Genomic DNA, 26,937 nt, shown 5'->3' with positions numbered 1-26,937 from the left:
TTCTGGTCTGAAGACAGAGCCAGCAGAGTATCATCCCGGTCAATTAAAAGCTCCAACATACCATCAGCAAAAATTTACATCATTATGGAATTAATTGACATAGTAATGAGTAACCAATATGTATCCTAACTTTTTTGTAACAACCCAAATTGGTAGTTACATAACCCTTCATTCCACAGATTAAAATGGTTGTTCACATACATTAAGTTACCTACTGAAGAGTCAGCAGGGGAATTGAGCTAGAACACAGATCTTGTTACTTCAGTATTTAATCCCCTGATTGAACCAATTTCATATGGCAACTTAACAAACATCAGTTCCTGAGTAGCGAATAACTTGTCATTTTTATCTTCCACATTAACAAGAACCCAGTTTTGAAAGTGAATATCTTTAAAGACCCTGTTCCCAACTTTTTTTTAAACAAATGATAAGAACTTTGTGCTGTTATTTAACATCTTGTGCCTTCATAGAGGAAGATACCTAGGGCAGGTAGAGACACTGACAAGTTATCTTATTCAGATGGGGTTGTCTTCCTGTAATAAAGTCCCTTTAATCTGACAGAAAAATAGTGACTCTCATGAGCAGAGTGACATCACTGAGATTGTTACTGCCTTTAAGGGGAAATGTATAAAGATCACATAATTACCTATGTTCAAGGTGTAAACTATAGAAGTTGGCTTGGCTACTGCTTATCAACGGCGAAAAACCTGCTATGCTTTGAAAAGGCTCATATCATACTAGATTAAATGAAACAGCACCTGCTAATCAACAGAAAAACATCCATTACTGGAGAAGGTATCCTCTCACTTAGAAATCTCCCATGCCTTGTACCCTTGGCTGTTTGCAGGGTGTACAGCTTTGTTGAGAAACATTAGAGCCATTGCCCAGATTCCCACCCTCTGAATCCATTCCACAGTGGTATCTTGATTCAAAAACACATACTAGAGAAGGTGTTTCAGGTATTTTTACCTGCAACTTCTGGTTGTTTTTCAGATCATGGCTGTGCCATTTAGGAGATGTATCCCGAAATTGCTCAGGAAACTGGTAACCACCTAATCAAAGTTGCATCTGCATGAGTCATCCCTATTAACTGACTCAAAAATTCCTAAAAACTTGGTTAGGCTGCATGGAAGAGAATTGTACTTTCACATTAGTGTACTTGGATAACCCACTCTGCAGAAAGTCAATGAAGATCTCTGGTTCTGAATGTTGCAAGGAGAAATTTAACTTTATCTTTAACATGGCGTTTCCCACATCTGATTTTTCTCTAATGAGTTCTCTTAACATTAGATAGAGAGATAGGTGGGAGCAAGAAAGTCAGTGCACAAATTAATATCCTTCTTGGACTCCTTTTACTAAGAGAAATGGATGTTACTTTGTATTTTCATGTCAATACAGTTGACTGTTTTTATACACAGTGTGCCAGAAACATTTCCATTTGTTTTGGACTTTAGTATTTTTGTTATTAATATTCTCATTTTGAAGGGACACTTTCCTTGTGAAACATTTTCTTTCTGTCAACTTTCAGGAATAACAACTTCAGTATGACTAGTTTGAATAAGAATTTGAAATTGTCTTAATCTAATTGCAAGTGTTGTTCATAAATACATAGCTGGAATTCACCTTTTTAAAAGTAATTTAAGCTGCTTCTGATTTGGGAGATTAACAGAGTCATTGTTCCTCAATACAAATTGTCTTATTAGGAAAATGGCAGTTTTTTATGTACTTTGTCTGATTAGGATAGTATCGATTTAATAGGCACACAGCTTCACGTAGCTTATTTTTAATACAGTATCTATTATTTGAATTTTGATTTAGACACTGCAGTAACTATAGCAATTATGTTGACCAGAATTGTGTAAAAGGAGGAAATTTTAATAGTTACTGAAACCTCATGCTTACTTTCAAGCTTTAAAGAAAGGTTTTTGTTTCTTTCTTTTTTTTTAATATGTAAAAGAGCCCCTTTATCCTAGAAAGAGGCAAAAGAGTCCTCTTTTGTTCCACACCATAGCTTCTGCCTGTTAAGACATACACCAGATGCCTGGCTTGACAAAGAACAGTGAGTGTCCCTGGTGGTAATTGACCACGTATGGCTACCACCATCCCTGGCTTTACTAGCCATAAATGTTTATCTCAGTGAAAGAACCTTTTTTTCCCCCCTCCCTCCATGCACTGACGCTAACCAGATAAGGGCTTTCCTCTCTTTTTCTTTTTCCTTTTTGCCCTTAAAGTTGGTGCTCTTTCTGAAAAAAGAAAAGAAAAGAAAAGAAAAGTCAGTGTTTGTATTATATATATTTTTCAGTGAGAAGCTGTCTCCCTTTAGCACACAAATTACTGTCCATTACTGGAGATCAATTCATTTAAAGAAATCTTGCAGCTTGGAAGCCCTGGAATTGTACTGAAAGACGAAATTGTACAAATTCTACACATACCAAATTCCTATTTCAATTTTCAGAGTATCTTCTTTTATTTTTAGATGAATCTACGTTCTGTATTTACTGTAGAGCAACAAAGGATTTTACAGCGTTATTATGAAAATGGAATGACAAATCAAAGTAAAAATTGCTTCCAGCTCATATTACAGTGTGCACAGGAGACTAAGCTGGACTTCAGTGTAGTCAGGGTAAGTATTGAGGTCTTGCACTCAAATTTATAGCTTTTTATTACAAATGACATTTGATTACCTTGAAAATACCCATTCAGGTTATGAAGTCACTAATGTGTTAGCAGCTTCATTTTCCTGATATAGCAATATCTAGTTTTTAAAATATAGAACATACATTTAGTGTGTATTTGCCTCTTAAATACCTTGAAAATACCAAACCTTTGCAGTATAATGATATCATTATGAAAATCCTAATTCTTTAAACTAACAAATGACTATATAATCAATTGTTGGTTTCATGCTTTCTTTAAACCACACATTAGTCTAGATTTCGTCCTTCCAAGTGGAAGGGCAATATCTGTGAAACAGATATTTACTATGGGAATGCTGTGCATATTTTTCATTGTATTTGGATTTTTCATTAGTTATTCATGACTTCAGTATTTGTGTCTTTTGAAGAAAACATAGACTTTTGTACAGAAACTACCTTCTAAAATGCATGCTTTTTACTGGGTTAAAGAGCAAGAGACAAGAAATCCCTAGGGAGGAGATTTTTCTTTTATCATGACCAAGATTATTCAGTTGTAAATCTCTAGGTTGCTATGTGTTCTTGCAAGGCAATGAGAAAGTGATAGGAGGCAAAAGATAAATCCACCACCATTTGTCACAGGTTTTATTGAGTGCACAGGCCCTTTCATGTTTGTTTGAACATGCTACAAATCCTGCTGGTGTGAAACCTTAGTAATTCAAAGATTGCCAACATTCCCATTCTTGGCATTCATTAGGCAAATTTGCAAAACAGAGAGTATCTGTTTTTAAGTTTATTTTCCTGTTAGATAACTCTTCCAAGATTTTTAAAAGATAAAAATTTCTTGATAATCAGAATTCTTTAGAAAATACATTTCCTAATGATTAAATGATATATTCACCTTCAAATAAGGGATTGGGCCACCAGTTCTAAGAAAAAAATATCCAAAATATCTGCTTCTTATTTGCTGATAGAAATCACCATACAACCAGAAATTTGCTGCCTATCTGTATGTCCGATCTAAAATGTCTTTACAAAACAAACTTCCAGAAAAAAATTCCAAATTATATTAGAATATAAAAATATATAACGCTTCAAGTTGATGAAATTCACTTCATAAATATGAATTTTTTTCTACAATAGTTTCATTGTGTTATTTTTTTCCTTTTTTTGTGTGTGTATGCGTGTGTGTCCTTTATCTTGAATTGCCTTAAAGTGAAAAGCCTTCCTAGGCAACAACATTGTGGACTGTTGTCATTCATATTTCCAATTTGTTATTACAATCTTCCCCTCATAATTGACCTGATTATGCTTGAAGATTGAAAGTGTCCAAATGCAGAAATTTTTACTTATGCTCCAAAGAGTCTGAAAATACAAACAATAGAAAAGGAAGATTTAAATTCTTGGAAGATTACAAGTAAAATTTAATGTAAGTTATGAGTGACTGTGAAAAAAGATTTGTTCTCTTTAATCTAGAAAAGTGTTAGATTTACTCAGAATATCAGGCTTCCTAATCTACACCCCAAGACAATCTTGATAGCTGTTTTTGTTCAGAGGAAAGGGTTCCTCACTCCCTAGTCTGGCCCTAGGCCTGCACTATTTTGCTAGGTCTATATTCTCTACTTAAAAGATACTTTTCTCTATTATTTTGTCAAACTATTTTTTGTATTTTTCCTCAAAAGTTATCAACTCCTACTGCATTAACAACTTGATTTAGATGTAAAGAGGATCTAGAAGTTTAAAGCATCCAAGAGAAAAATATAATTTAAAGGAGTATGGGGAAACAAAGAAGGTACAGAGAAAAAAACAGAAAAAATGAAAATAGAATTTTATGAACACCAAAGTTTGGTGATTAAATGCCTTTCATTCTTTTTTCTTACATAGTATTACTTCATTTGTTTCTCACACCAAAATCTCATATGAATTTTGTTAGATCCTTTTTTTTCTGTTTCATTAACAAGATATTAACAAGGCATCTGATATACAATGGTAAATTTTGTGTTCCATGCAATTTTAATTTGGTTATTTAGTAATGAGTTTTCATGATTTTCAACGCTTTAAATGGAAATACTTTTCAAATATATGCTTTTCCAGTTTTCTTCAAGAGCATGTGAACAACAAATAACCTATGACTTTTTTTGACTCAGAGTTTTCATGATGGAAATCAATTACATTGTGTTATAAAATAATGAGGCTCAATACTTGGTAACATATATGGGATTAATTACCACACTCTACTAAAAAAAAAATTCGAGGCTATTCAGTGATTTTAAAAAAGTAAGTTCTGTTGTTTTCCTTTTCTTCTTGTTTTTAGCTAGCAATATCTAATGAGCATTCTTAGTTTTGGTGCTATGTGGGTACCTAGCAACAGCAACCTCTATCAGCATGCCCTTCATTTTGTTTTTCTAATACATTGTAGAAGAAGGTACAATAGTTGTTACAGTTATGTAAAAACTCAGAGAAAGTGATTCCTAAGAGTAGGGGTTGTCCTCTTTGAGAAGCACATAGATCTTGTGAGATCCATATTGGCCGTGTTCTGAAAAAATGAGTTTGCTAGATAGCTATTTCATATATGCATATTATTCCATTCCATTTTATTTTTTGATGGGTACATAATAATAATATCCAGTGAGCTATAAAATAGCTACAAATAACATGGAATATATAGATACACTATGCACAGACACACAGAGTAGTATATGCATCAACTGTGTAAGTAAGGCATATAAATTTGCAGTGCACTAAGATCACTCTTCAACTGCCTGAGTTGAGACAAGTATCACGTGAAGAGACCATACTAAGTTATATTGCTTTTGTAAATAGAGCCAAAATGTCCTCCAGTTCTTTAATAATTCTTAAATTCTAATTGTACTAGTTCACAGGCTTCTTAATGTAATTCTTATATTGTTTTAAAAATTAGATACAAATGCATCAGGTTTCCCACATTTCTTTAAGCCACAGCATGGCAATTTATTTTTGAGTATTTGTAAAATTCACCTTTTAGGAAATTACATTTATATAAAATGTTCCTGTTAACATACTTCTCTTGGGTATAAACTTTAAAGACTGAGGTTTTTTTCCACTCTCTCCTGTGACGTTTATACTGACATGTCCTTCTGATTGTAATTCTCACTCCTGCTGTTTCATGACAGTAAGTGTTTAAAAATTTCCAAAGCTGCATGTGAAGTAAAAGGGAGCATCAAAGTTTCCGGAACATTATCTTGAGAAAAGTTATAATTATAGAAGTAAAAAAGGTTATTAGAAATGACTAGTTCAGGGATTTCTAAACACCTCATGTGGAGTAGTGGAAAGTAAATGTGCTTTCAGTTCAGGTAGAACTGACTGAATCTTTCCTCTGCCATTTGCTGGCAAAATGTCTTTCTACGGTCTACTGATTGATTCTGAATTGCAGTTTCTTCATTTATAATATTAGAAAACCTCTACCAAAAAATGTATGTATATAAAGCTGACATAATGGAGATTCAATCCATATGCATTTTGGAATAATTATAAGGTTTGGTAATTACTTTATGAAATATATTATTGTTGCACAGTTTATAAAGAATCATGACTTAGTGCAATAATACAAAAGTAATTATAATAAATTACTTGCAAAAAATGTGCATTTTGTAATACAATCTTAAATGCCAGCTACAGGTATTATTTTTATTAGTAATATTTTCAGGTTATGAAAGTAATATAAATTCATTTTATAAAATTTTGTAAGTAGAGAAAAATATAAAGAAAAGGAAATAACTACCATATATTAATAACAAACTGGAAAAAGATACTTGCAACTCATAACAAAGTTGCGAAAATTTAGTAGAAAATTGTTTTTGGAAATCAATTTAAAAAGGCAAACACTCCAATATGAAAATGAGTAAAGGTAAAAGAATTTACAATCCTATAAAAGTAATATAGTTACCATAAAATTTCATATCAAATCAGCAACTATATGACTTATTAACTCAAAAATCAGCAAAGGCTACAAAAAGGTGATACACACTGCTGGTGGGAGTAAAGGAAATCCTAATTCATATATTGGAGGATGCTTTAAAAGTATCAGAGCTACTAATAGTATATTCCAATGAACCAAGGGTACAAGATTGTATGTGTCATGAAATCATTGCAATATAGTTTATAATAAACATTTCTTAAAAGTGCATATCAGCAATATTAAATTAATCAAGTCATGATGTATCTATATGAAGAATTCATTAAACCTGAAGATTGCAAATATGTGTATTTAATGATGCTAGAAACACTTTCTAATATCATTGATCTACCTTTAGAATGCTATCATTTAAAAAATACATGATGAAGATCATTACATATAAATTTTTACTTACATCTGTCATTATTTTAATGTAAATTTCCAGAAAGATATTTACTGGATTAAAGGATATAAACATTTCTGGAGTTGTTGATATGTATTAGTTGGATGTGTTTTGAGGAAAAGCAGAGCATTAATATACTCTGGTCTTAAAGTTCCTAGATATTTGAGTCCTTGATCATCTTTGCCCTATAATTTAGTTACTGCTTCTTTTATTGTATCTTTTTAGCTGACCTTTGTATAGGCCTTGGTTCTATGACAGAAAAGAATAGTTTGACTTAGTAATTTTTTCTTGCTTTGATGTTGAAATTTTTTCTTAAAACATTACTGTTTTATTCTTCCAGACGTGGGTTGGCAATAAAAGAAGAAAAATGAGTAGCAAAAATTCTGAATCAGGAACAACTGCAACTGCTTCTGGTACCTCTTTGGCAGCTCCAGACATTACAGTCAGAAATGTGGTTAATGCTGCTCAACCCTCAAACCAACAATCTTGGACATCAGCCAACAATGACGTCATTGTTACTGGTATATACAGTCCAGCCAGTTCGTCAAGTAGACCAGGGACAACCAAGCATACAAATACACAAATTACAGAAGCGCATAAAATTCCTATTCAGAAAACAACCAACAAAAATGATACTGAATTTCAGTTGCACATTCCTGTTCAAAGACAAGTAGCACACTGTAAAAATGCCTCCCTGCTCCTGGGTGAAAAGACAATTATTTTGTCAAGACAGACAAGTGTCCTAAATGCCGGAAACTCAGTATACAACCATACAAAGAAAAACTATGGCAGCTCTTCAGTACAAGCTTCTGAAATCACAGTACCTCAAAAGCCATCTGTGTGCCACAGACCTTGCAAAATTGAGCCCATTGGGATTCAAAGATCATATAAGCCTGAACACACAGGTCTAGCATCACACAACTTATGTGGACAAAAGCCAACAATTAGAGATCCTTACTGCAGAACTCAGAATTTGGAAATCCGCGAAGTTTTTTCCCTGGCAGTTAGTGATTACCCCCAGAGAATTCTGGGGAACAATGTACCACAGAAGTCTAGCTCAGCAGAAGGAACTTGTTTGTCCATTGCCATGGAGACAGGAGATGCTGAGGATGAATATGCCAGAGAAGAAGAGTTGGCATCGATGGGAGCACAAATATCAAGCTACTCAAGATTTTATGAAAGTGGCAGTTCCCTTCGAGCTGAGAACCAAAGTACAACTTTGTCTGGACCAGGAAGAAACATGCCAAATTCACAAATGGTGAATATCAGAGATTTGTCAGACAACGTACTGTATCAAAATAGAGACTACCATTTGACACCACGGACCTCATTACATACAGCCTCGAGTACGATGTACAGTACTACAAATCCATCAAGGAATAATTTTTCTCCACATTTTGCATCGTCAAACCAATTGAGGTTATCACAAAACCAAAACAATTACCAGGTAATATATAAACTTTTTCTCACTTTAAAAATTTTTTTCATGATGTGATTCTATAAGCACAGGGATTTCTCCTTTCATAATATTACAATATTGTAAATAGTGTAATACTATTACAATAGTGTAACGCTTCAGAAATTGTCACAAGTCCTTTATTTTGCTGTTCATGTGTGTCAAGAATTTTAGGTGTAGACAATGGTAGAAAGTCCAGCATCCTATTGTTCACATATATTTAACAGTTTAATTGGGAGCCCTCTTTTTTATTCAGGAGTAAAGTATGCATACTGCAATGTTGTAACTGTTTTAAAAGGCTATGTTTGGTTTTTAACAAGCTGCATCCACTTAGACTTAGGACCTAGGTCACCAATATTTTAAGATAACTTGAAAATTTTGGCTCAGAGCTGTGTTTTGGGCTCAACTTCTTGAAGAATCTTGTGATTTCTTTGTCATGTATAAAATGATGAGTTTTCTGTTAATAGAATATAGTCGTTTTTATAACATGGCAGCTTTCCCTTGACATTTAAAATGATTTTGTTCAGGAAATGGTAGCTTTATGGGAAACATAGCATTTCCCATCACTAAAATAGGATTAAATTGGCTAGGCTCATTCTCTTGAACATAGATTATTCCTATAATGGTTTTTACTCAGTGAATACTGCTTTCCCTGGATACCGAGCTAGACAAGTCAATCTTCCCCCAGATATTGGTGGTTGAGAAGTTAGAGCCTGCAAAGCAGCAAATACCTTCTTCTAAAAGTAAATGTTTTATATTTTAATTATCATTATTATTTTATGATACAGCTCCATAGGCTCCTGGCATTTCCCTTATCCCCTCCCCAATTTGCCCTCCTCCCCAGTTCCTCTATATCATTACTATAGTAAAGTTCTTTATACACAGTCATATGTCCATCATTGTGGGCATGGACAATGGCAGAGAGTCCAGAATCCTATTGTCAAGATATAGTAAACTGTTTCATAGGGAGTCCATCTTCGTCTGGAAGTAGAGATGCATACTACAATGTATCCTCACATCTGAATATCATAGTCTCCATTTCACAGTTACTGTACATCCCCTTAAATGAAAAGTCATAATACAAAATCAACAACAGGAAGAAAAATAGAAATTTACAATGCCATGAAGTCAAATTACATGCTGCTAGGTACCATAGTCTCCATTACACAGTTACTATACATCCCCTTAAATGAAAAGCCACAAAACAAAATCAACATCAGGAAGAAAAAAGAAATTAACATCACCATGCAGCTAAATAACATGCTATTAAATGACTAATGTGTAGCTGAAGAGATGAAAATCAAGAACCTTCTTGCAGAAAATGATGCTACTGTATGATCTATGAGTCACTGAGGCATTTAATCAGAAGAAAGTGTTTTGAAGAGGTGAAACTAACAGAAAACATGAAAACCCATGCGATATAGTTTCCGCCGATTTTTGTTGGTGAAAGGTGTCTCTTCTAGACAACAAATACGGGTTTTGTTTTTCAATCCAATCTACTAAACTATGATGTTTGATTGAGCTTAAGCCATTTACATTCAGGGTTAATATGTATGGATGGTACTTTGGTCCTGTCATTTTAGGAATGGGTTGTTCATTGGTTTACTCTTCCGTTGTCATTTTACTGGGATGTTCTTAACATTTGCCTTTGGTTTTGGTAGGTGCTATTCCTCTTTGTCAAGAGAACATCTTTAAGTATCATTTGTAGGGCAGGTTTGGAAGAGGCAAATTCTTTGAACTTTTCTTTACTGTGGAAGAATTTTATTTCATTTTCAAAGACAAAAGAAAACTTTACTGGATATGTTATCCTAGGCAGACAATTTTTTTCTTTTAGAATCTGGAATATGTCACTCCATTTTCTTCTTGCCTGTAGAGTTTCCTGTGAGAGATCTCCTGTGAGCTTAATTGACATTCCTTTATATGTCAATGGATTTTTTTCACGTGCACATTTAAGGATCTTTTCCTTATGTTCAACTGAAGCGAGCTTGATGATCATGTGTCTTGGTGAAGATCACTTTTGATCAAGCCTGTTGGGAGTTCTGTGCCCCTCCTGGATGTTGTTTCCCAATTCTTTCTCTAGATTAGAGTTCTTTACTCATTATTGATCTTCTCCAATTTTCTAATTTGTGGTGTATTGTATATGTACAGGATATAATTCATAATAGCTTCTTAAGTTTCTTTATATTTTTATGGTATCAACTGTAATGTCTTCATAATTTATTTGGGTTCCCTGTTTTTCTTCATTAACCTACAATAAATGTTACTCAAAAATATAAACTCCACTCTCAGTTTTGTTTACTGTCTTTATTCTTTCTAGCCTCTATTTCTTTTATTTTTTGCCCCAATCTTTGTTATTTCATTCTTTTTCTAAATTTATATTTCCTTATTTTCTTCTTGCTCCTTAAGGTATAAAATCTGACATCTTTATTTGTTTTCTAATGCATGCAAAAATTTCACTCATAACTTTCCTTAGTTATTTCTGTAGCTGTGACAATGATGTTGAGACCAGGTAACTTACAACGAATAAAAGTTCATTTGATTCATGATTCTGAAAGTTTTGCAATCGAAGAGCATGTCACAGATAACTGTCCAGCACATTGTGTGGACCTTCCTATTGCACCATGACATTGTAGTGGGCGTGTCATGACAATACAACTTGCTCTGTTCTATCTTATTCTTAAAAAGCTACTAATGATGTCCTAGGGACTCAACCCTCACAATCTCATGTAACCCTGATTGAATCTTAAATTCTTCATCTCCAAATACAGTTAATACATGAATCTGTGAACTAATTTTGCAATACATGAACTTTCAGAGAATACATTCAAATCGTAGCAGAAATGCTTTTGATGCAGCATGTTAAGTTTTGGCATACTGCATTTCTGTTTTCATTTGTCTCGTGATTTTAGAAACCTTTCTTCTCCTGGTTTGTTCTTTGGCTCATTGGCTTTTCAAGAGTGTATTATTTATATTCCTCATGTTAGTACATTTTTCATTCTTTATCCTCTTTTTTGATGGTCATTCTAATAATATCATTGGCAGACATAATTTCAATCTCCACAAAATGAAGTGGTTCCTTTGTGATCTAACATATGATCTGTTCTTGAATATGTTTTGTGTGCTCTTAAGAAGAAAAGGTACTTTGTTGTTGTTGCATGGAATGTTCGTAGATGTCCATTTGGATTTTCCAGTTTTTAGCACCCTCATGGTTGCTGCTTCATTCTTTTCATTGTTGAAAGTGAAGTGTTGAGATATCCTACTGTGCTGTATTGCGATCTATTTCCCTCTTCAGTTTTTTTTTTAAATATTTACTTAGTACATATTTAGGTTCTCCAATGTTTCGAGTGTATGTATATATGATTACTATATTTTCGTGAAGAATTTATTCTTTTATCATTATATAGTGAACTTCTTTATCTCCTGACAGATTCTAACCGAAAGTATAGGTTCTCTGATGTCAGCATAGCCATGCTTGCCTTCTTTTAGCTATCCTTTGCTTTCCATCTTTTCACTTCCAGCTTATGTATGTCCTTAATGCTAAAGTCAGTCCCTTGCACACAGCATATAGTTGGATCTTGGTATTGGTTTCTTTGTTTTTTTTTTATCCATTCAGTATTGTCTGCATTTTGTTTGGAGAATTAGATCTATTTATATTTAAAATAGTTATTGAAAGGAGAGGATTTACTATTGCCACTATTCTTTAATCCTACTCTTGCTGTTTTGCTGTCTTGCTGTCTGTGTGTGTGTGTGATGTGTTAGGTTTGTTTTGTTTTGTTTTAGTGTATACTGTCATGCTTATCTTCATCTCATGTGTATCTTTGAGAGTTTTATTTGCTTTGTGCTTATCATGAGGCCTATGCTAAACATGAAGCAGTTATTTTAAAATCACTGTCTCGTAAAAGTAATGCATGTGCTTCTTCTGGGACATTTTCTTGAGATTTACTTTATTTCTTTGAATGGACAATATTTTCCTGTTTTTATATAGCTCCTAACGTTAATCTTTTGAAAAATCAGAATTAAAAAAAACCCAAATACCTATTCCCAATCTTGTTATTTTAACTCCATGCATTTGAGAATCTTCACTAATCAGGCAAGCATGAATTTCTAAAAATGGTTGAATATTATCTGTCACTCCTGGGCATGTGTACATAAAACTTACCCTCTTGAGTACAAACTTTCCAATATCCTAGTTTTCTGAAAATATCACTCCTGTGTCCCCCACAGTTGTTGACTATTCTATTATATCCCTCAATCTATAATCTCTTTCTCCAAATTTCTGTGGATTGGCTGTCTCCTTGAGGTTTTCACAAGTGGTTATCCACTGCTTTTTGCAGCTTCCTCTAGCTTGAGATCTGAGTTTTAATACCTTTGGCTGTCTGAATTCCAAATTAGCAATAAAAGAGATCAGTCTCAGGCAGATCTTACACTTGGGGCATATAATTATATTTAAAGTTTAATGTTAGCATTTGACAGTTTATTTTCTGAAATAAGTGAAGATACTCTGTATTTTCTCAAAGGTCTACATGAATAAGATTAATATTTTTGAAATATGCTAGAGGGCCTTTCAGGAAATCTGGATTTGTGATTGTATATCTGAAGCATCTTTGGATTAGAAGAAAATAACTCCATAAGCTAATTAAATAAGTTTACTTATGTGTTCAATGTATGTGTTCAATCTCCTGTATTTGTAGGATATAAGCAATAAAATTATGTAAGGAATAAAAAAATAAAATTTGAATGCTGTCAATTTAAAAAAATAGGCTAGTAAAATACTTCTTTAAAGTGTATAGGTCACTTTGTTATTGAAGTTTATTTACAAGCACAATTTTAAATTCAGATATAAAAGGATTGCTTTTCAACTTTCAAGTGTTTATTGCCCTTTTCCATAACAGTCTTTTTTAGCTTAATAGCTTTTAGGGTAACTTATTTTCAATTTACATTATAGTCAAAGGCTTAATGTCTTGACTAAATAAGTGTTCAAAAAGTAAAAATTTAAAAACAAATAAAGCCTAACAGGAAAATAGTCAAGCAACAGGAAAATATGTTCAACTTCACTCATATGAATAAAATTATAAAATTTTCACAAAATCAGTAACACTATAAAAGTAGATAATTATTACAAATTTGTTGGACAAATATTTGAAATGAAATTTGACAAAACATTGCATTTGTAACAGAACTAGTAGCCATGGGCGTTGCTTTGTTTTGCTTGTTTTCTTCTTTTAATTTTAGCTCCCACATATAATAACATATGGTATTTGTCTTCATCTGGCTTTTTTCACTCAACATTATGTTCTTCCTTTCTAACCACTTGACTTCAAATCATGGAACGTCATTCTTTTGATAGCTAAATAATATTTCAATGTGTATGAATATTCCATATTTTCTTTATCCAACCATCTTTTGGTAGAATCCTTGACTGATTCAATATCTTCTTTATTGTGAATAGTGTTTCCCAGAAAAACAGTAGAGCAGATATCTCTTTGATTACATGAACTCATGTCTTCTGAATATGTACAAAATATTAAGATCACTGCACCATCTGGCAGGTCTATTTCTAGTTTTCAAAGAAGTCTCTGTACAGGTTTCCAGCAGAGTCCACCAGTTTTCTATCAATATAAGAAATTTAACATGCTTAAATTGTTAGTTACTTGCCTCAAAGGGGTGGCACTGAAATTATATTTGCAAAGTAATCTCATTCCTAGAAGCTTTTCTAGAGACTTAGTGAAGAGCGGAAACAAAATTTTATGTATGTTAAGACGTCTTTTCTTTGCTCCAAATCACATTGCTCTCAACCAGAAGCAGCTAGCTTCTTTCCCACCAACTCCATGCAATTGTCCCTTGTATACCGCAATGTTGGCCTTCCATTGAATTTTAACAAGTGATAACCGTGAATAATAAAAACTCCAGCTAATTTAATCAATTTATCAGCAAATATTTGATGAGTGCCTATCACATGCCAAGCGTTCTTTTTGTTCTACATACCATAAGTGAAAAACACCAAGGAAGTTCTTCCAATTAAAGCAGAAAGAAAATAATGATGGGAAGCTGCAGAATTTCACAGAGAGACCTGATTTTAGTCTGATTGTTTCAGTTAATCAAATTTCACTTAATGGGTGGCAAATTAAGAAAACTTCCAATTTTGCTAACTCACATAAAACATCACATATTTAAAATAATAGCTTTATTAGACTTAAAAATTGGTCTGAATATTTAATAACATATCCAGACTCTGTGAAGAATTCATTTCAAAAGAGAAAGTGTTAAAATCAAAGACTTTATTAAACTAACAAGAATAATTGTTGCTAAACATGGCATTTTGCACTTATGAATCTAGCTGTATGCATGATTTTTTCTGAATGTACAACCATGCACAATATGACCATATTATAATGCATAATTTATATTGTAATATACAGTGCCTGATGAAATTATGACTTAACATAAGACAAATGTGTTTGATTCATAAATCTTAACTATGCATATGATGCGAGTGCAGTTACACCAAATACTCTTTCCTGTTAGATGCTTTACCTTGTACACCCTGACATGATACTCAGATTTCCAAAACCTGACTCTTGCATTTAAACTTATTTATTTTTAACGATTTACTTATTTTTGTTTGAAAGGCAGAGTTTTACAGAGAGAGAAGGAGAGGTAGAGAGAAGGTTTTCCTTTCCCTGGTTCACTCCCCCAAATGGCCATAACAGCCAGAGCTGAGCTAATCTGAAGCCAGGAGCCAGGAGCTCTTCCGGGTCTCCCACACAGGTGCAGGGTCCCAAGGCTTTGGGCCATCTTCCTCTGCTTTCCCAGGCCACAAGCAGGGAGCTGCATGGGAAGTGGAGCAGTATTCATGTGTACTGACCCGTATGTGGATGCCAGTGCCACAGGGCAGAGGATCAACCTGCTGCACCATGTTCCAGGTCCTGCATTTAAATTTAAAATTGTGAGTCTCCAGTACCTTCACCAGACCAGCCACTTTGGGAAGCAGTTTAATGATTGCCGTAAAAAAGCCTATCCGCATTCTGTCCCAAATATCTGGTTCTTTTCTATCTCATGTAGAAAGCCTGTCTTAAGACATATATTTTATTTACCAATTTCTACCTCCAATATCCTTGTTACTGCTGTGGATTAACCCTATTCAAATTATCATAAAAACTATCAATTTTGGGGCCCGGCGGCGTGGCCTAGTGGCTTTAGTCCTTGCCTTGAACGCCCCGAGATCCCATATGGGCGCCGGTTCTAATCCCAGCAGCTCCACTTCCCATCCAGCTCCCTGCTTGTGGCCTGGGAAAGCAGTTGAGGACGGCCCAAAGCCTTGGGACCCTGCACCCGTGTGGGAGACCCGGAAGAGGTTCCTGGTTCCCGGCATCGGATCGGCGCGCATTGGCCATTGCGGCTCACTTGGGGAGTGAAACATCAGATGGAGGATCTTCCTCTCTGTCTCTCCTCCTCCCTGTATGTCTGACTTTGTAATAAAAATAAATAAATCTTTAAAAGAAAGTCCAGTTTTTAAATTTACTATACACATACAGGCAAACTAAGTTTCCTAAGGTATAAAAAAAACGCAGTTGTAAGCATATCAAACATGCATATAAAAACCTTCACTGGCATTACATTTTCTTAGAACTCTAAATAAATGTACCCTGTGTTCATGACCTCCACAAGGCAGCCCAAAATATTCTTTGTAGTTCTAGTTGAACTGATCATTCCTCCAACACATCCTATTGTCTATTGAGCACACTATTTTCCCCCTGAAATGCTTTCTTATTTCTATCAGAATTCTACTAGTCTCTTAAGGTTCAGCTGAGCTATAAATCCGCAAGTGGATGTAATTTTGCCACATTTTGAACTCCCATTGCACTTCATTTATTGTACCTCCCTTATGACTCTTATCGTGGTTTTCTTTGTATTGAAGTCATTCATGTACCTGTCTCCTCTCTTCTTCACAAATCGTAGGTCTTGCTCTCCAGGAAATTATGTTTTACCCATTCTTTTATTTCCTGTAACACCGTAAACGGCACCTAGTGTAGAAGACATACTTGGTAGACATGTGAACAGAATTCAAATTAGTTACCTTGGAAGGTCAAATCTACTTATTTCAATAACGTTCAATTTGTCAAAAAGTTTTTGAAGTTCTTTAACAACTGCGTTAAGAGCCCTGGGACTCTTTTAAATGCTTTCAAAGGGGGCAAACCATGATCACTTGAGACAAAATTTGATTCTGGAAAATAGTCAGAATGCATTCTGATCCACATTTAGTGAATAATAAGGTTGTTCAGCCTGAGCTGTTACATTCTCAGTTAAACAGAAAGGAATGTGAAGTAATGAGACAGAATGTCTGGGTGAGACATGAACTGACAGTTCCAAAAGAAAAATTCCCCAAGTGCTTTAAACAATGGCAACATCATTGCCATGGGTTTATAACACCCCAAGTTTTCCACTTTGATTCAATACTCCATTACTATATAATGTCTAAATTACTTGTTAAGATAGTTTTGTCTCCTTATAGATTGATTTTATAGTTTTTCATCTTGGGGTGTTTTAAGTGTTTGGAAATGAAATATTGTTTGAGGAAGTGTATTAGCCTCCTCATTTTACTAGTTTATTTTATGAATGCTGGTGAATGAGAAACCTGTCTTCAATATTGTACAAAACAAAACTTCCCACATTTGGGGAGACCTATTTATACAGTATTATGATTCATAAAATTCTGCTTGTCTATTCCTGCATTTTACCAGAAGCAAAGGGAACTGAAGAGCAGATTTTAAGTAGATAGAAAAGATTATTTAAATGTATCATTTGAGTAACAGAACTATTGTCACAGAACATATAAAACAAAAGTAAAACTCGATCTCTTCCCAAATAAACTTCCCAAATTATATTTGTAGATAACTGTGCTTATAGGAGTTCTGTGTTTTCTTGGTTATATACAATTGACTAAAACAAGAACTCAGAGTTTATATTCCTAAAATGCAAAATATGAATGTTTAATCAAATTTTCTTTGCTATGCCAATTGCAAGTATCATGTTTTTATTAATTCGTATGTGACTATCCAATAGTTTCTAGTCTTAGGTTTTGTTTTGTTTGTTGATGATTCATTTTATTTCACATATTTTCTCTAGAAACTGTGTAGATGATTTTAAGTTACCTTTACTAACACTTGGGAATATATGGAAAAGTAATCCAAAAAAACTTTTGTATGTCCGTTTTTTCCAGAATATATTATGTGATTATTTTTAGCAAATTTGCCTGTGTTATTGAGAAACCAATTTAGTTTATACACTCAAATTTGATTTAGTGGTGAGAAAAGAAAGCATATGTTACGAAGCATTTTTCAGAAGAAATCTCTCCTTGTTTTTTTCATCACTTAAGAAATCAATTATTCACACCTAGTGAGGACCTTCTAGCTTTCCAGTTCATTACCAATTACCAGTTATTTACCCAATTAATTCTCAATTACCAATTCACTATGGTGACATTTACCTTGTTAAAAATATTTTTGTTTATACATTTATAAAATGTATTTTTATATCATTTTGACATATACTTTATATTTTGTTATATTTGTAGCTCCAAGTAAGAAAGAGGAATGCGTGTCTACTGGTAAGGATAGTACTCATTTAATGAATGAATGAGGACACTAATATTTACATTGGCTCTTGATTCATGATTTCTCATGAGTAGGCATACTGTTATGCAGATAATTCCTGAATATAATTTGTGAGAAAAGGTAAAATATTTGACTGAATGCCACATTGCCATTGTCACCACCTACAAAGTATATTTGTCTTGTCAGTCTTTCAGAAAGTGTGTAGATGAAACTAAGGCTAGTGCAAGTAGAATGTGTGGAGTATTTTCCAACTCTTATGTCCATGAAGAAGTATGATTATGTGTAAGTTAACCTGAACCACAGCTTAGAAGGCCACCTTGTTCTTTGTAAAGACTCCTCAGAATCCCAGTAAAGTAGCAGCTATCTCTTACATGGCAATGTTAAGGTAACATGGCATCGCTGGCCATTTTCCTTAGTATCTTCCACTTTTAAAAAGTTGACTATACTGTTGAATATGATTTTGCAGAAGCATTATCTCAATTTTGGGTGTGAGTACATAGGTGGATGAGAGTTTAAAAATTAGCTGCTCCATTGGTAAAGGTCAAACATTTCTGGAAAATTATTAGAAAATACTTGCTCAGGTATGAGATAGTTGAGTCTTATGCAGGAAGTATCTGCTTGAGGTTATAATATTATGAAGCTTCACGAGCCACCCTAAACACTGGAATGTAACTAAAAAATGGCAGATTTGATTGAACCATACTCTTATCCTGCTAGTAATGTTTAAAGGTTCATATTTTCTCCACTTAGCAGACACACACTATTTTTACAAAACAATGTCCGTTTGAGTTAATGGGCCTGTTAAAATCTATAGTTCACCATTTTGTAAGAAAGGGTGGAACGCTAGTCTTGTAATGAGGTCACAGTTGAGAAAAGCAATTTCAGTCACTGTACCGTAGGCCTAACATTTGTGTTGGGAAAGCACATGTAGTTATAATTGTATCAAGACAGTTGTTATACTGTAAAACAACTACAAGTAGGATGCATTAAATTTCCAGCAAACATCCTTCATTATGAATTCTTCGTGTAGTGATGCCCTGTTTACCAAGTGACTGTACTTCAGTTCATGAAACCTTTGCACTTTTTCCACAGGCCATTTAATTTCTGTCCTAATACATTGTTCACAGATTTCTAGAAACCAAAAAGAGTCCCAGCAATTCTAGGGAACTAATAAGGTCCCTTAAATTTCTAAGGGAACTTTGTGCCGCTTTGAAAATATTTTCACAAAGAAAACCCTTTAAAAACTGTTGAGCTCATTAATGAAACAATATTGTATAGCGTGTAATATGTTCAGGATTCAGCCCTATCTTTATATCATGTAAGAATTCTTTGTTGAGCAACATTTCACGTAGTGTCTATGCATACCTCACTGAGATTCCGTTTGTTGTTTCCACAGATTTCAGGAAACCTTACTGTGCCTTGGATTACAGGGTGTTCTAGAAAAAGAGCAGTAAGTAACTTTGCATTTAAAATAGCAAGTGGGTTTCCCCTTGTGCTGTTAGTAGAGATTTAATTAAGAATGTCATCATGATTTTTATAAACCTAGTAAAACTAAAACTTGGTAGTACCACATATTCTCAAAAGACATGTCTGCAGATAAAATATGTCAGAATGACAATCTGCTGTATTATGCACACCATATAATTTGTTGGAAGTTTTTATTCAATGTTAAAAGCATTCAGTGGTAATTCATAAAATGTCGTATGTTTCTACATCTAATTATCTTAGTTCAATAACATGGTTCAATCATGTTCTATGAAAACTAAATCGGTATTAAGTAATTTACCTATTTTTACTGCAATTCAGTGTTCAGAAGTAATATATAACATTTAATAACTTTATGCAGTTCTCCTGCTTTCTGCTACTATTGTGATTTTCATAATGTTAATATAATAGAGCTTTTGTAAAAAAGGGTTTTCTCAGAAAATGCCTTTCTGGTTGTCCTTTTTTTTTTGTTTTTTTGTTTGTTTGTTTGTTTGTTTGTTTTTTAGAGATTTATTCATTTTATTACAGCCAGATATACACAGAGGAGGAGAGACAGAGAGGAAGATCTTCCGTCCGATGATTCACTCCCCAAGTGAGCCGCAACGGGCCGATGCGCGCGGATCCGAAGCCGGGAACCAGGAACCTCTTCCGGGTCTCACACGTGGGCGCAGTGTCCCAATGCACTGGGCCGTCCTCAACTGCTTTCCCAGGCCACAAGCAAAGAGCTGGATGGGAAGTGGAGCTGCTGGGATTAGAACTGGCGCCCATATGAGATCCCGGGGCTTTCAAGGCGAGGACTTTAGCCGCTAGGCCATGCCGCCGGGCCCTGGTTGTCCTTGTTTTAACAAATATACCAGGAGATTTTTATCTGTATGTCCACGGATAGGACACAAAGGATTTTAATCACCAAAAGGCCATGAATAGACTTTCAGAAAGATATTTGAGATGATTATGTGATAGATAAATTTGACATACATAAAACCAAAGATTTCAGTCAGCATTGTACACGATTTTCTAGATTTGTTCCACTCTTTTTTCCACTAAGTACAACTATAAACTCTGAAAATAATACAAGAGGCCACCAGTGAGGAATTGTAAAATGTGGAAAGGAGAAAGCAGCTAGTTACAGACCATGCAACTCATGGCCCCCAACCTAGCAACAGAAGACAACTCATTCCTCCCCCAGATAGAGCACAGATTCCACAATGGGCATAACCTGAACCTGTCAACATGGCCAGCGGATATCGGTTTGAAATTCCTGCAGACAATAAACAGCCATGGTAAATGTTTTCCTGACCTATTTAGTATGAACTACACTTCTCTCATCTTGAGACACCAGACAGCAATGTCAAGGGAGGATGCAACTTCAACAAGCAACCTGGTGAAGCAGTGGAGAGGCATTTTCCCCTGTAAGCCAGAGAATTCTTTTCTTCATCTAGAGAACCAGATGGCTAGTCACCACTAACCACAGGAATAAACCACAAGTACCTAACCTAACATAGGTACATCCATCCCTGTTGGATGCAGAATCCATTTTCCTACTGAGAGCCACTGGATTGTTAGGTGCATCAATCACAGGATATTCTCACTGGTGTCTCAGCTGGATAAGATCTTTCTGTCATTTTAGGTGGCAGAAGCAAGAATCACTAGGCCCTCCCCACACCCCTCCCTCCCTCCCTCAAGTCACCAGATAAGTTAAGAAAGGTGAAAGAAACACTATAAAGGTTATGAAAACTAAGGTATCATTTTAGCTATTATTCCTAAAACTAGGCCAGGACCTATTGCTAAATATAGATAATTCAGTGGCTACTGCCTAAGATAAAAATATTTAAGGACTAGTATTTGGTAGAGCAGTGAAGGCATTACTTGGGACACACAATGTCAAAGTGCCTGTGACTGAGTATTGCCTCTCCTTCCAATTCCCACTTTTTGCTAATCTGCACCCTGGGAGGCAGCAACTGATTACTCAAAATATTTGGTTCCCTGCCCCCCAGGTGAGAGAACTGGATGGAATTTCTGCTTTGTAACTTAAGTCTGACCCAATATTGTCTATTGTGGGCATTTGGAGTGTGGCACTGCTCTCTCTCTCTCTCTCTCTGTTAAAAATAAACACAAAAATTAAGTAAGACTTAAAGTGTCCTAAGGTAATGACCAAAGTATCCAGGAAACAACTGAAAATGAGGCATCACATGAAGAAATAGGAAAACCACAGCATTAGTGATAAAAGACAACTAACTGTTACAAACAGCTAGTTGAATCAGATGATGAAATTATCTGACAAAGACATTAGAACACATACATAAAGACACTTAAGCAATGAACTACAAATTATCTTGAAAAAAAAAACGAATAAAATTTAAAGCAATACAAGTTGTCACGGGGAGGGGAGAGCCCACCGCCGAATAAATTGTATCAAAAAATAATAAAAATTACAAGTTAAAAATCAACAACAATATAAGTTGTCAAAGAGAGTCAAATAAGAATTATGAAACTGAAAAATACAAGGACTAAAATTAAAAACTGGCTAAATTTCTATTAGACTTAATGATAGATTAATATAATCTTTAAAAAGATTTATTTATTTCAAAGGCAGAGTTACAGAGAGGAAAAGGGAGAGATTTCCATCCACTGATTCATTCCCCATATGTCTATCAATGCAAGCAAAGCCAGGAGGCAGGAGCTTCCTGCAGACCCATCATGTGGTTAAGAGCCCAAGTACTTGGGTCATCCTCAGCTGCCTTCCCAGACACAGAAACAAGGAACAGGATCCCCATCAGAGCAGCAGGACTCCAACTGGTACCCAAATGTAAAAACTCTGTTGCAGGTGGTGAGTCAACCTATAATGACACAACACCAGTGCTGAGATGAATGGAATTTCAGCAGTTAGAACAAACAAAATAAAATGGATTTAAAAATTAGAATGGATCTCAAAGTTCTATAGGCCAATATGAAAAGATCCAATATTTCTAGTATTAGAATCCCACAAGATAAGACTAAAAGGATATTAATGACTAAGTTTGGGTAAAAATAATACAAATCTAAATTTAAGAACCTGAATAGACCCCCAAACAATTTAAATGCAAAGAACTCTACATCTAGGAATATAATAGTAAAACAGATGAAAAGTGAAGATGAAATCATCTTAAAATTAGCCAGAGAGAATGGTCCATTATCTATCAGAGAAAACCAGTCCAAATGACAATGAGTTTCTCATCCAAACTCCTGGAGCTCACAAGAAGAGGCACATCATTTATAGACAGTGAAAGAAAACCAATCTCAGACAAGGATTCTCTATGTCTGCAATAGAATCCTTTTAAAGATGCAATAAAATCCTTCAAAAGCTTGGTAAAACTCAAAAATGAAGCCATCAGGTCATGGACTTCTCTTTGTTGAGAGTATCTTTATTACAGATTTAGGGAGGATAAAACATTCTTTTTTTTCCCTAATTTTTATTATATTTTTGACAATCTTTACATAGTTAATTGGGGTAAAAAGGTTCAAGAGCTATAGCGAAGGGGTAAGACTATTATTTCCATATTGTTTCCTTCATGTATCTGAGGTAAAGGGGGATACTGAGGGAGAAGCCCCACTCAGTTTCCCACTCACCCCAACTCCCGGATGTGGGGCATGCTCTGAGACACTTGCTCAAGTGGTTTTGATAGGTCACCAGTTATGAATTGCTGCCAATCTCGCCACTCTAAGCACAATGAGGTCGCTGAAGAATCTACTGACTGACATACTCCATCATAGAGTCACCATTTGCCTAGTATTTCGCTGCCAACATATAGCTGAGGTGGTTGATTGACTTGTTCTGTCTTCTGTCTTTTCTTGGCTAGGGTTCTGAGTCCAGCATTTCGATTGGGGAGATCTCCAAAGAAACTTTGTCTGAGATATTCCCAGACCAGATTCTTGTATGTTCTAGCAAACCCAGGACCCGGCACAGTCCATCTCCACGATCAGCTGGTGGTTGCAATTGCTGGGTTAGTTCTGTTTTCATCCCCGACTTCCACTGGAACTAATGGATGTTGCAGTCCAGCCTGGTTCTGCCCAGCACATACTCGGCCCTCACATAAACTATTGAGAGCTGCAGCCTAGTCAGAGCGACCCAAAATAACCCCCACCAGGTCTGCCCGCTGCCATGGTTTGCCAGTCTGTGTAGCAGACTAGTCCAGTCTGTCCCACATCCCATTTGGCTCTCGTACATGTCAATGGGTATTGAAGCTTAGTTCCATCTAACCAGCTCAACTATCCAGGCCTCACGGATGTTGTTGAGTGCCTCTCTGTCTAGCCACCTAACCCCTGTCCTAGTTTTCGTGCCCTCCCTTGGGAGTGGTAACCCAAGAGGGAGGAGCCCACTATTTCCCTCCCAGGTCTCTCTCACAGCTGGATTATGCACTCTCCAGGTGGTTCTGTGGTTTGACTTGACAGAATTAGCTCCTAATGCCAACTTCTGCCATCTGATGCTGCGGCTAAGCCCAAACAATCCTCACCCACTCTAATTTTGTTTGCACTAGTAGGAATAATCTTCCCAGTTTGGCTTTTTCCTGATCTAGTCCACATGAGGCACACAGGTGTTGTAGCCCTGCTTAGTCTGGTCTGCCCCTATCCCAGCTCACGCTCTCCAGTGGGAGTAGGTGTCCAGCAAGGGAACCACCCCTTTATTCCCCCTGCTGGCTCTGGCCCCTCCCTTCATGGTTGTCACACGTGCTGGTTGGGTGCTGCAGTCACATCCAGTACAGGCAACCTCACCTTGGCATTCTGTATTGTGTACTGGTTTTTGTCGCGACCGAACCTGGCTCGACCCACAGTATTCTGGTGTTTGGATGTGCCAGTGAATGACATGAACTGATTTAGCCTGGTCTGCCCCCAACCCATGCCAAATGTATGCCAGTGGGAAACTTTCCATGGCCTATTCTGGGCTGTTTCCCATCATGCTTCTTGCACTCACCTGCAGGGACTGTGTCCTGCCAGAGGAGTTGCCCAGGCTCCTCCATCAGAGCCCCTACCAATGCCAGATTTTGCGCATACCAGAGGGTCCATGAGCCAGCCCTACTCAGTTCACCTCCTGTCCTAGCAGGAACAGTGGCTTTTCCTGACTGGCCTTCAACCCAAACTGGTTCTTGTTGGATGTTGAAGCCAAGCCACGACTCGTCCATACCCACGTACAGCTCACACATGGCTCAGTATGGGGTTGAGACCTAGCCTAGTCTGTCCCACATCTACCCTGGTCCTCCAGGACACCAGATGGTGTTGGAGTCTGGCCCGGATTGGTGCGTCCAATCCCAGTCCACATTTGTACCAAGGGACACTACAACCAGTTCCTGATCAGAACGCAACCCCCATTCCAGTCCACGTGCCCCTTGGTGGTAACCTCCACCCAGTTAGGGTGTCTCCTTAGCTCCCCAACTGGGCCTGTTCCCAGCCATAGATCACGCGCCTGCCAGTGGTTGCTCTGACCCAGCTTGGCTCAGCCCCTCCCCAGTCTTGGCCTTTGCCTTAGATGCTGTGGCTTAGCTTCCCTGACTCACATAGACCAGTAGGTGCAAGAGCCCAGCTCGGCATGACCTGTGCTCCATCCTGGTTTCTAGTTTCGCGTGTAGGCTAAGGTTTGCTCAGTCCTGCCCAGTACATCCCATTCCATTACCAATTCACACGTTAGCCAGCTGTTGGAGCTACTTTGCCCAGCTTGTCCGACTCCCAGGTCTGGACCACATGTTCACCAGCGGGAGCTATGACTCGCCAGGGGAGTTTCCCAAGTTCCTCCACTTAATCCACTCCCAGACCCAGTTCTCATACATGCCAAAAGGTTTTAGATCAGTGCCCAGCACAGTCTGGCCTTGCATTTGGCCTTGTATGAGCTGGTGGACGTTGCAGCCCGGCCCACCCCACACCCTATTCAGGATGCACATTCGGGTGTTGCTGCCTTGACCAGTCTAGACTGTTGTGGGTTCTTGGATATGAATGTTCTAGACCATATTCACTAACTGAGACAAAGTTATTGAACCATCTAATAGTCAAGACAAGGTTATTTAAACATGAGGAAAATAAAGGCACCTGAACAAAGTGTGGTTTCCATGCTCCACTCTAAGTGATGAAATATGGATGTCAGTGCACCATAAACTGCATGTATTATGGTAGGCAGAACAACCACTACCAAAAAAATGTACTAAGTAATACACTCAAAGACAGTGAAAAATAAATCAAAATAAATTCCAAAAAAAAAAAAAAAAGTTCAGGAAGGGGTCCAGCATTGTGGAGCAGCCAGTTAAACCACAGCATACAATGGCAGCACTCCATGTAAGAGCAATAGTTCAAGTCCCTGCTAGGACACCTAAGAAGGCCATGAAGATGCCTCAACGACCTAAGGCCCTAACAGCCATTGATGAGAACTGAATGGCTCCTGGTCTAACCCAGCCCAGGGTGTTGCCACTATTTGGGAAATGAGCCATCATAAGCTCTCGCTCGCTCTCTCTCTCTCTCTGCCTTTCAAGTAAAGAAATATGTTTAAATGTTCAAGTAACTCACAGAAGGAAAAAAATAAATACAGGAATATAAAATAAAAGAAACAAAGATAATGCAATGATAGATGTAAAGACTAAGTAATTTATAATAATTTTAAATGTGGATGTCCTAAACATATGCAGGAAAATATAGAACTTGACAAAATGCATGAAAACACAGTATAATTACATACTGTAAATAAGAAGCTCACTTCAAATTTAGTGACATAGACCTTTTGAAAAAAACAGAAAAGAGGACACATATGTCATGAAGATAATAATTACAAAAACCTGGATTGAGTTGTATATCAGTATCTGAGAAGATGGATTTTAACACAAAAAGATTATTTGAGACAAAGAAAAGGTTACATGATATAAAATGATATGAGCACCAGGAAGACATAAAAATTATAAATGTGTAGAGCTCAAGCACCAGAATCTCCAAATATATGCAGCAAAAACTGAAAGTACAGATACTGGCATTGTGGTGCAGTGGGTTAAGCTGCTCTCTATAATGCTGACATCCCATATGAGTGCTAGTTCAAGTTCTAGCTGCTCAGTGTTCAATCCCACTCTTTTCTAATGTGCGTGGGAAAGCAGTGGGAAATGGCCCAACTACTTAGGTCATGGTTACGCATGTGAGAAACCTGGATGGAATTCCAGGCCTCCTGGCTTCATCCTGCCAAACCTTGACCATTATGGCTATTTGGAAAAATGAAACAGCAGATTGAAGATGTGTGTGTGTGTGGGGGGTGTCCCTTTTTCTTGGCAACTCTGACTTTCAAATAAATGTATATTTAAAAAAAACTGATGGGGAAAAATAAGTATACAGTGATACAGCAAGACTTCAACACCATTTTTTTTAGAAACTGATACAAGTACTTAGTAGACAGAAAGTAGACAAAGGCATAA

The 26,937-nt window shown here is 36.3% G+C and overlaps 1 protein-coding gene across 1 annotated transcript in view; it reads left to right on the top strand.

Moving 5' to 3' along the window:
• Positions 1 to 26,937, top strand: part of HDX (highly divergent homeobox) — a 123,045-nt gene that overhangs the window by 20,117 nt on the left and 75,991 nt on the right. The window contains exons 2-4 of the mRNA XM_004592790.3: positions 2,477 to 2,623; positions 7,311 to 8,417; positions 19,437 to 19,490. Of these exons, the coding sequence (XP_004592847.2) occupies positions 2,477 to 2,623; positions 7,311 to 8,417; positions 19,437 to 19,490 (1,308 nt within the window). The remainder of the gene's footprint in view (positions 1 to 2,476; positions 2,624 to 7,310; positions 8,418 to 19,436; positions 19,491 to 26,937) is intronic.

This window comes from Ochotona princeps, chromosome X (genome assembly GCF_030435755.1).
Source record: "Ochotona princeps isolate mOchPri1 chromosome X, mOchPri1.hap1, whole genome shotgun sequence".
Classification (NCBI taxonomy): domain Eukaryota; kingdom Metazoa; phylum Chordata; class Mammalia; order Lagomorpha; family Ochotonidae; genus Ochotona; species Ochotona princeps.
The sequence above is the reverse complement of the archived record's forward strand: the minus strand, read 5'-3'. Positions and strand labels throughout refer to the sequence as shown.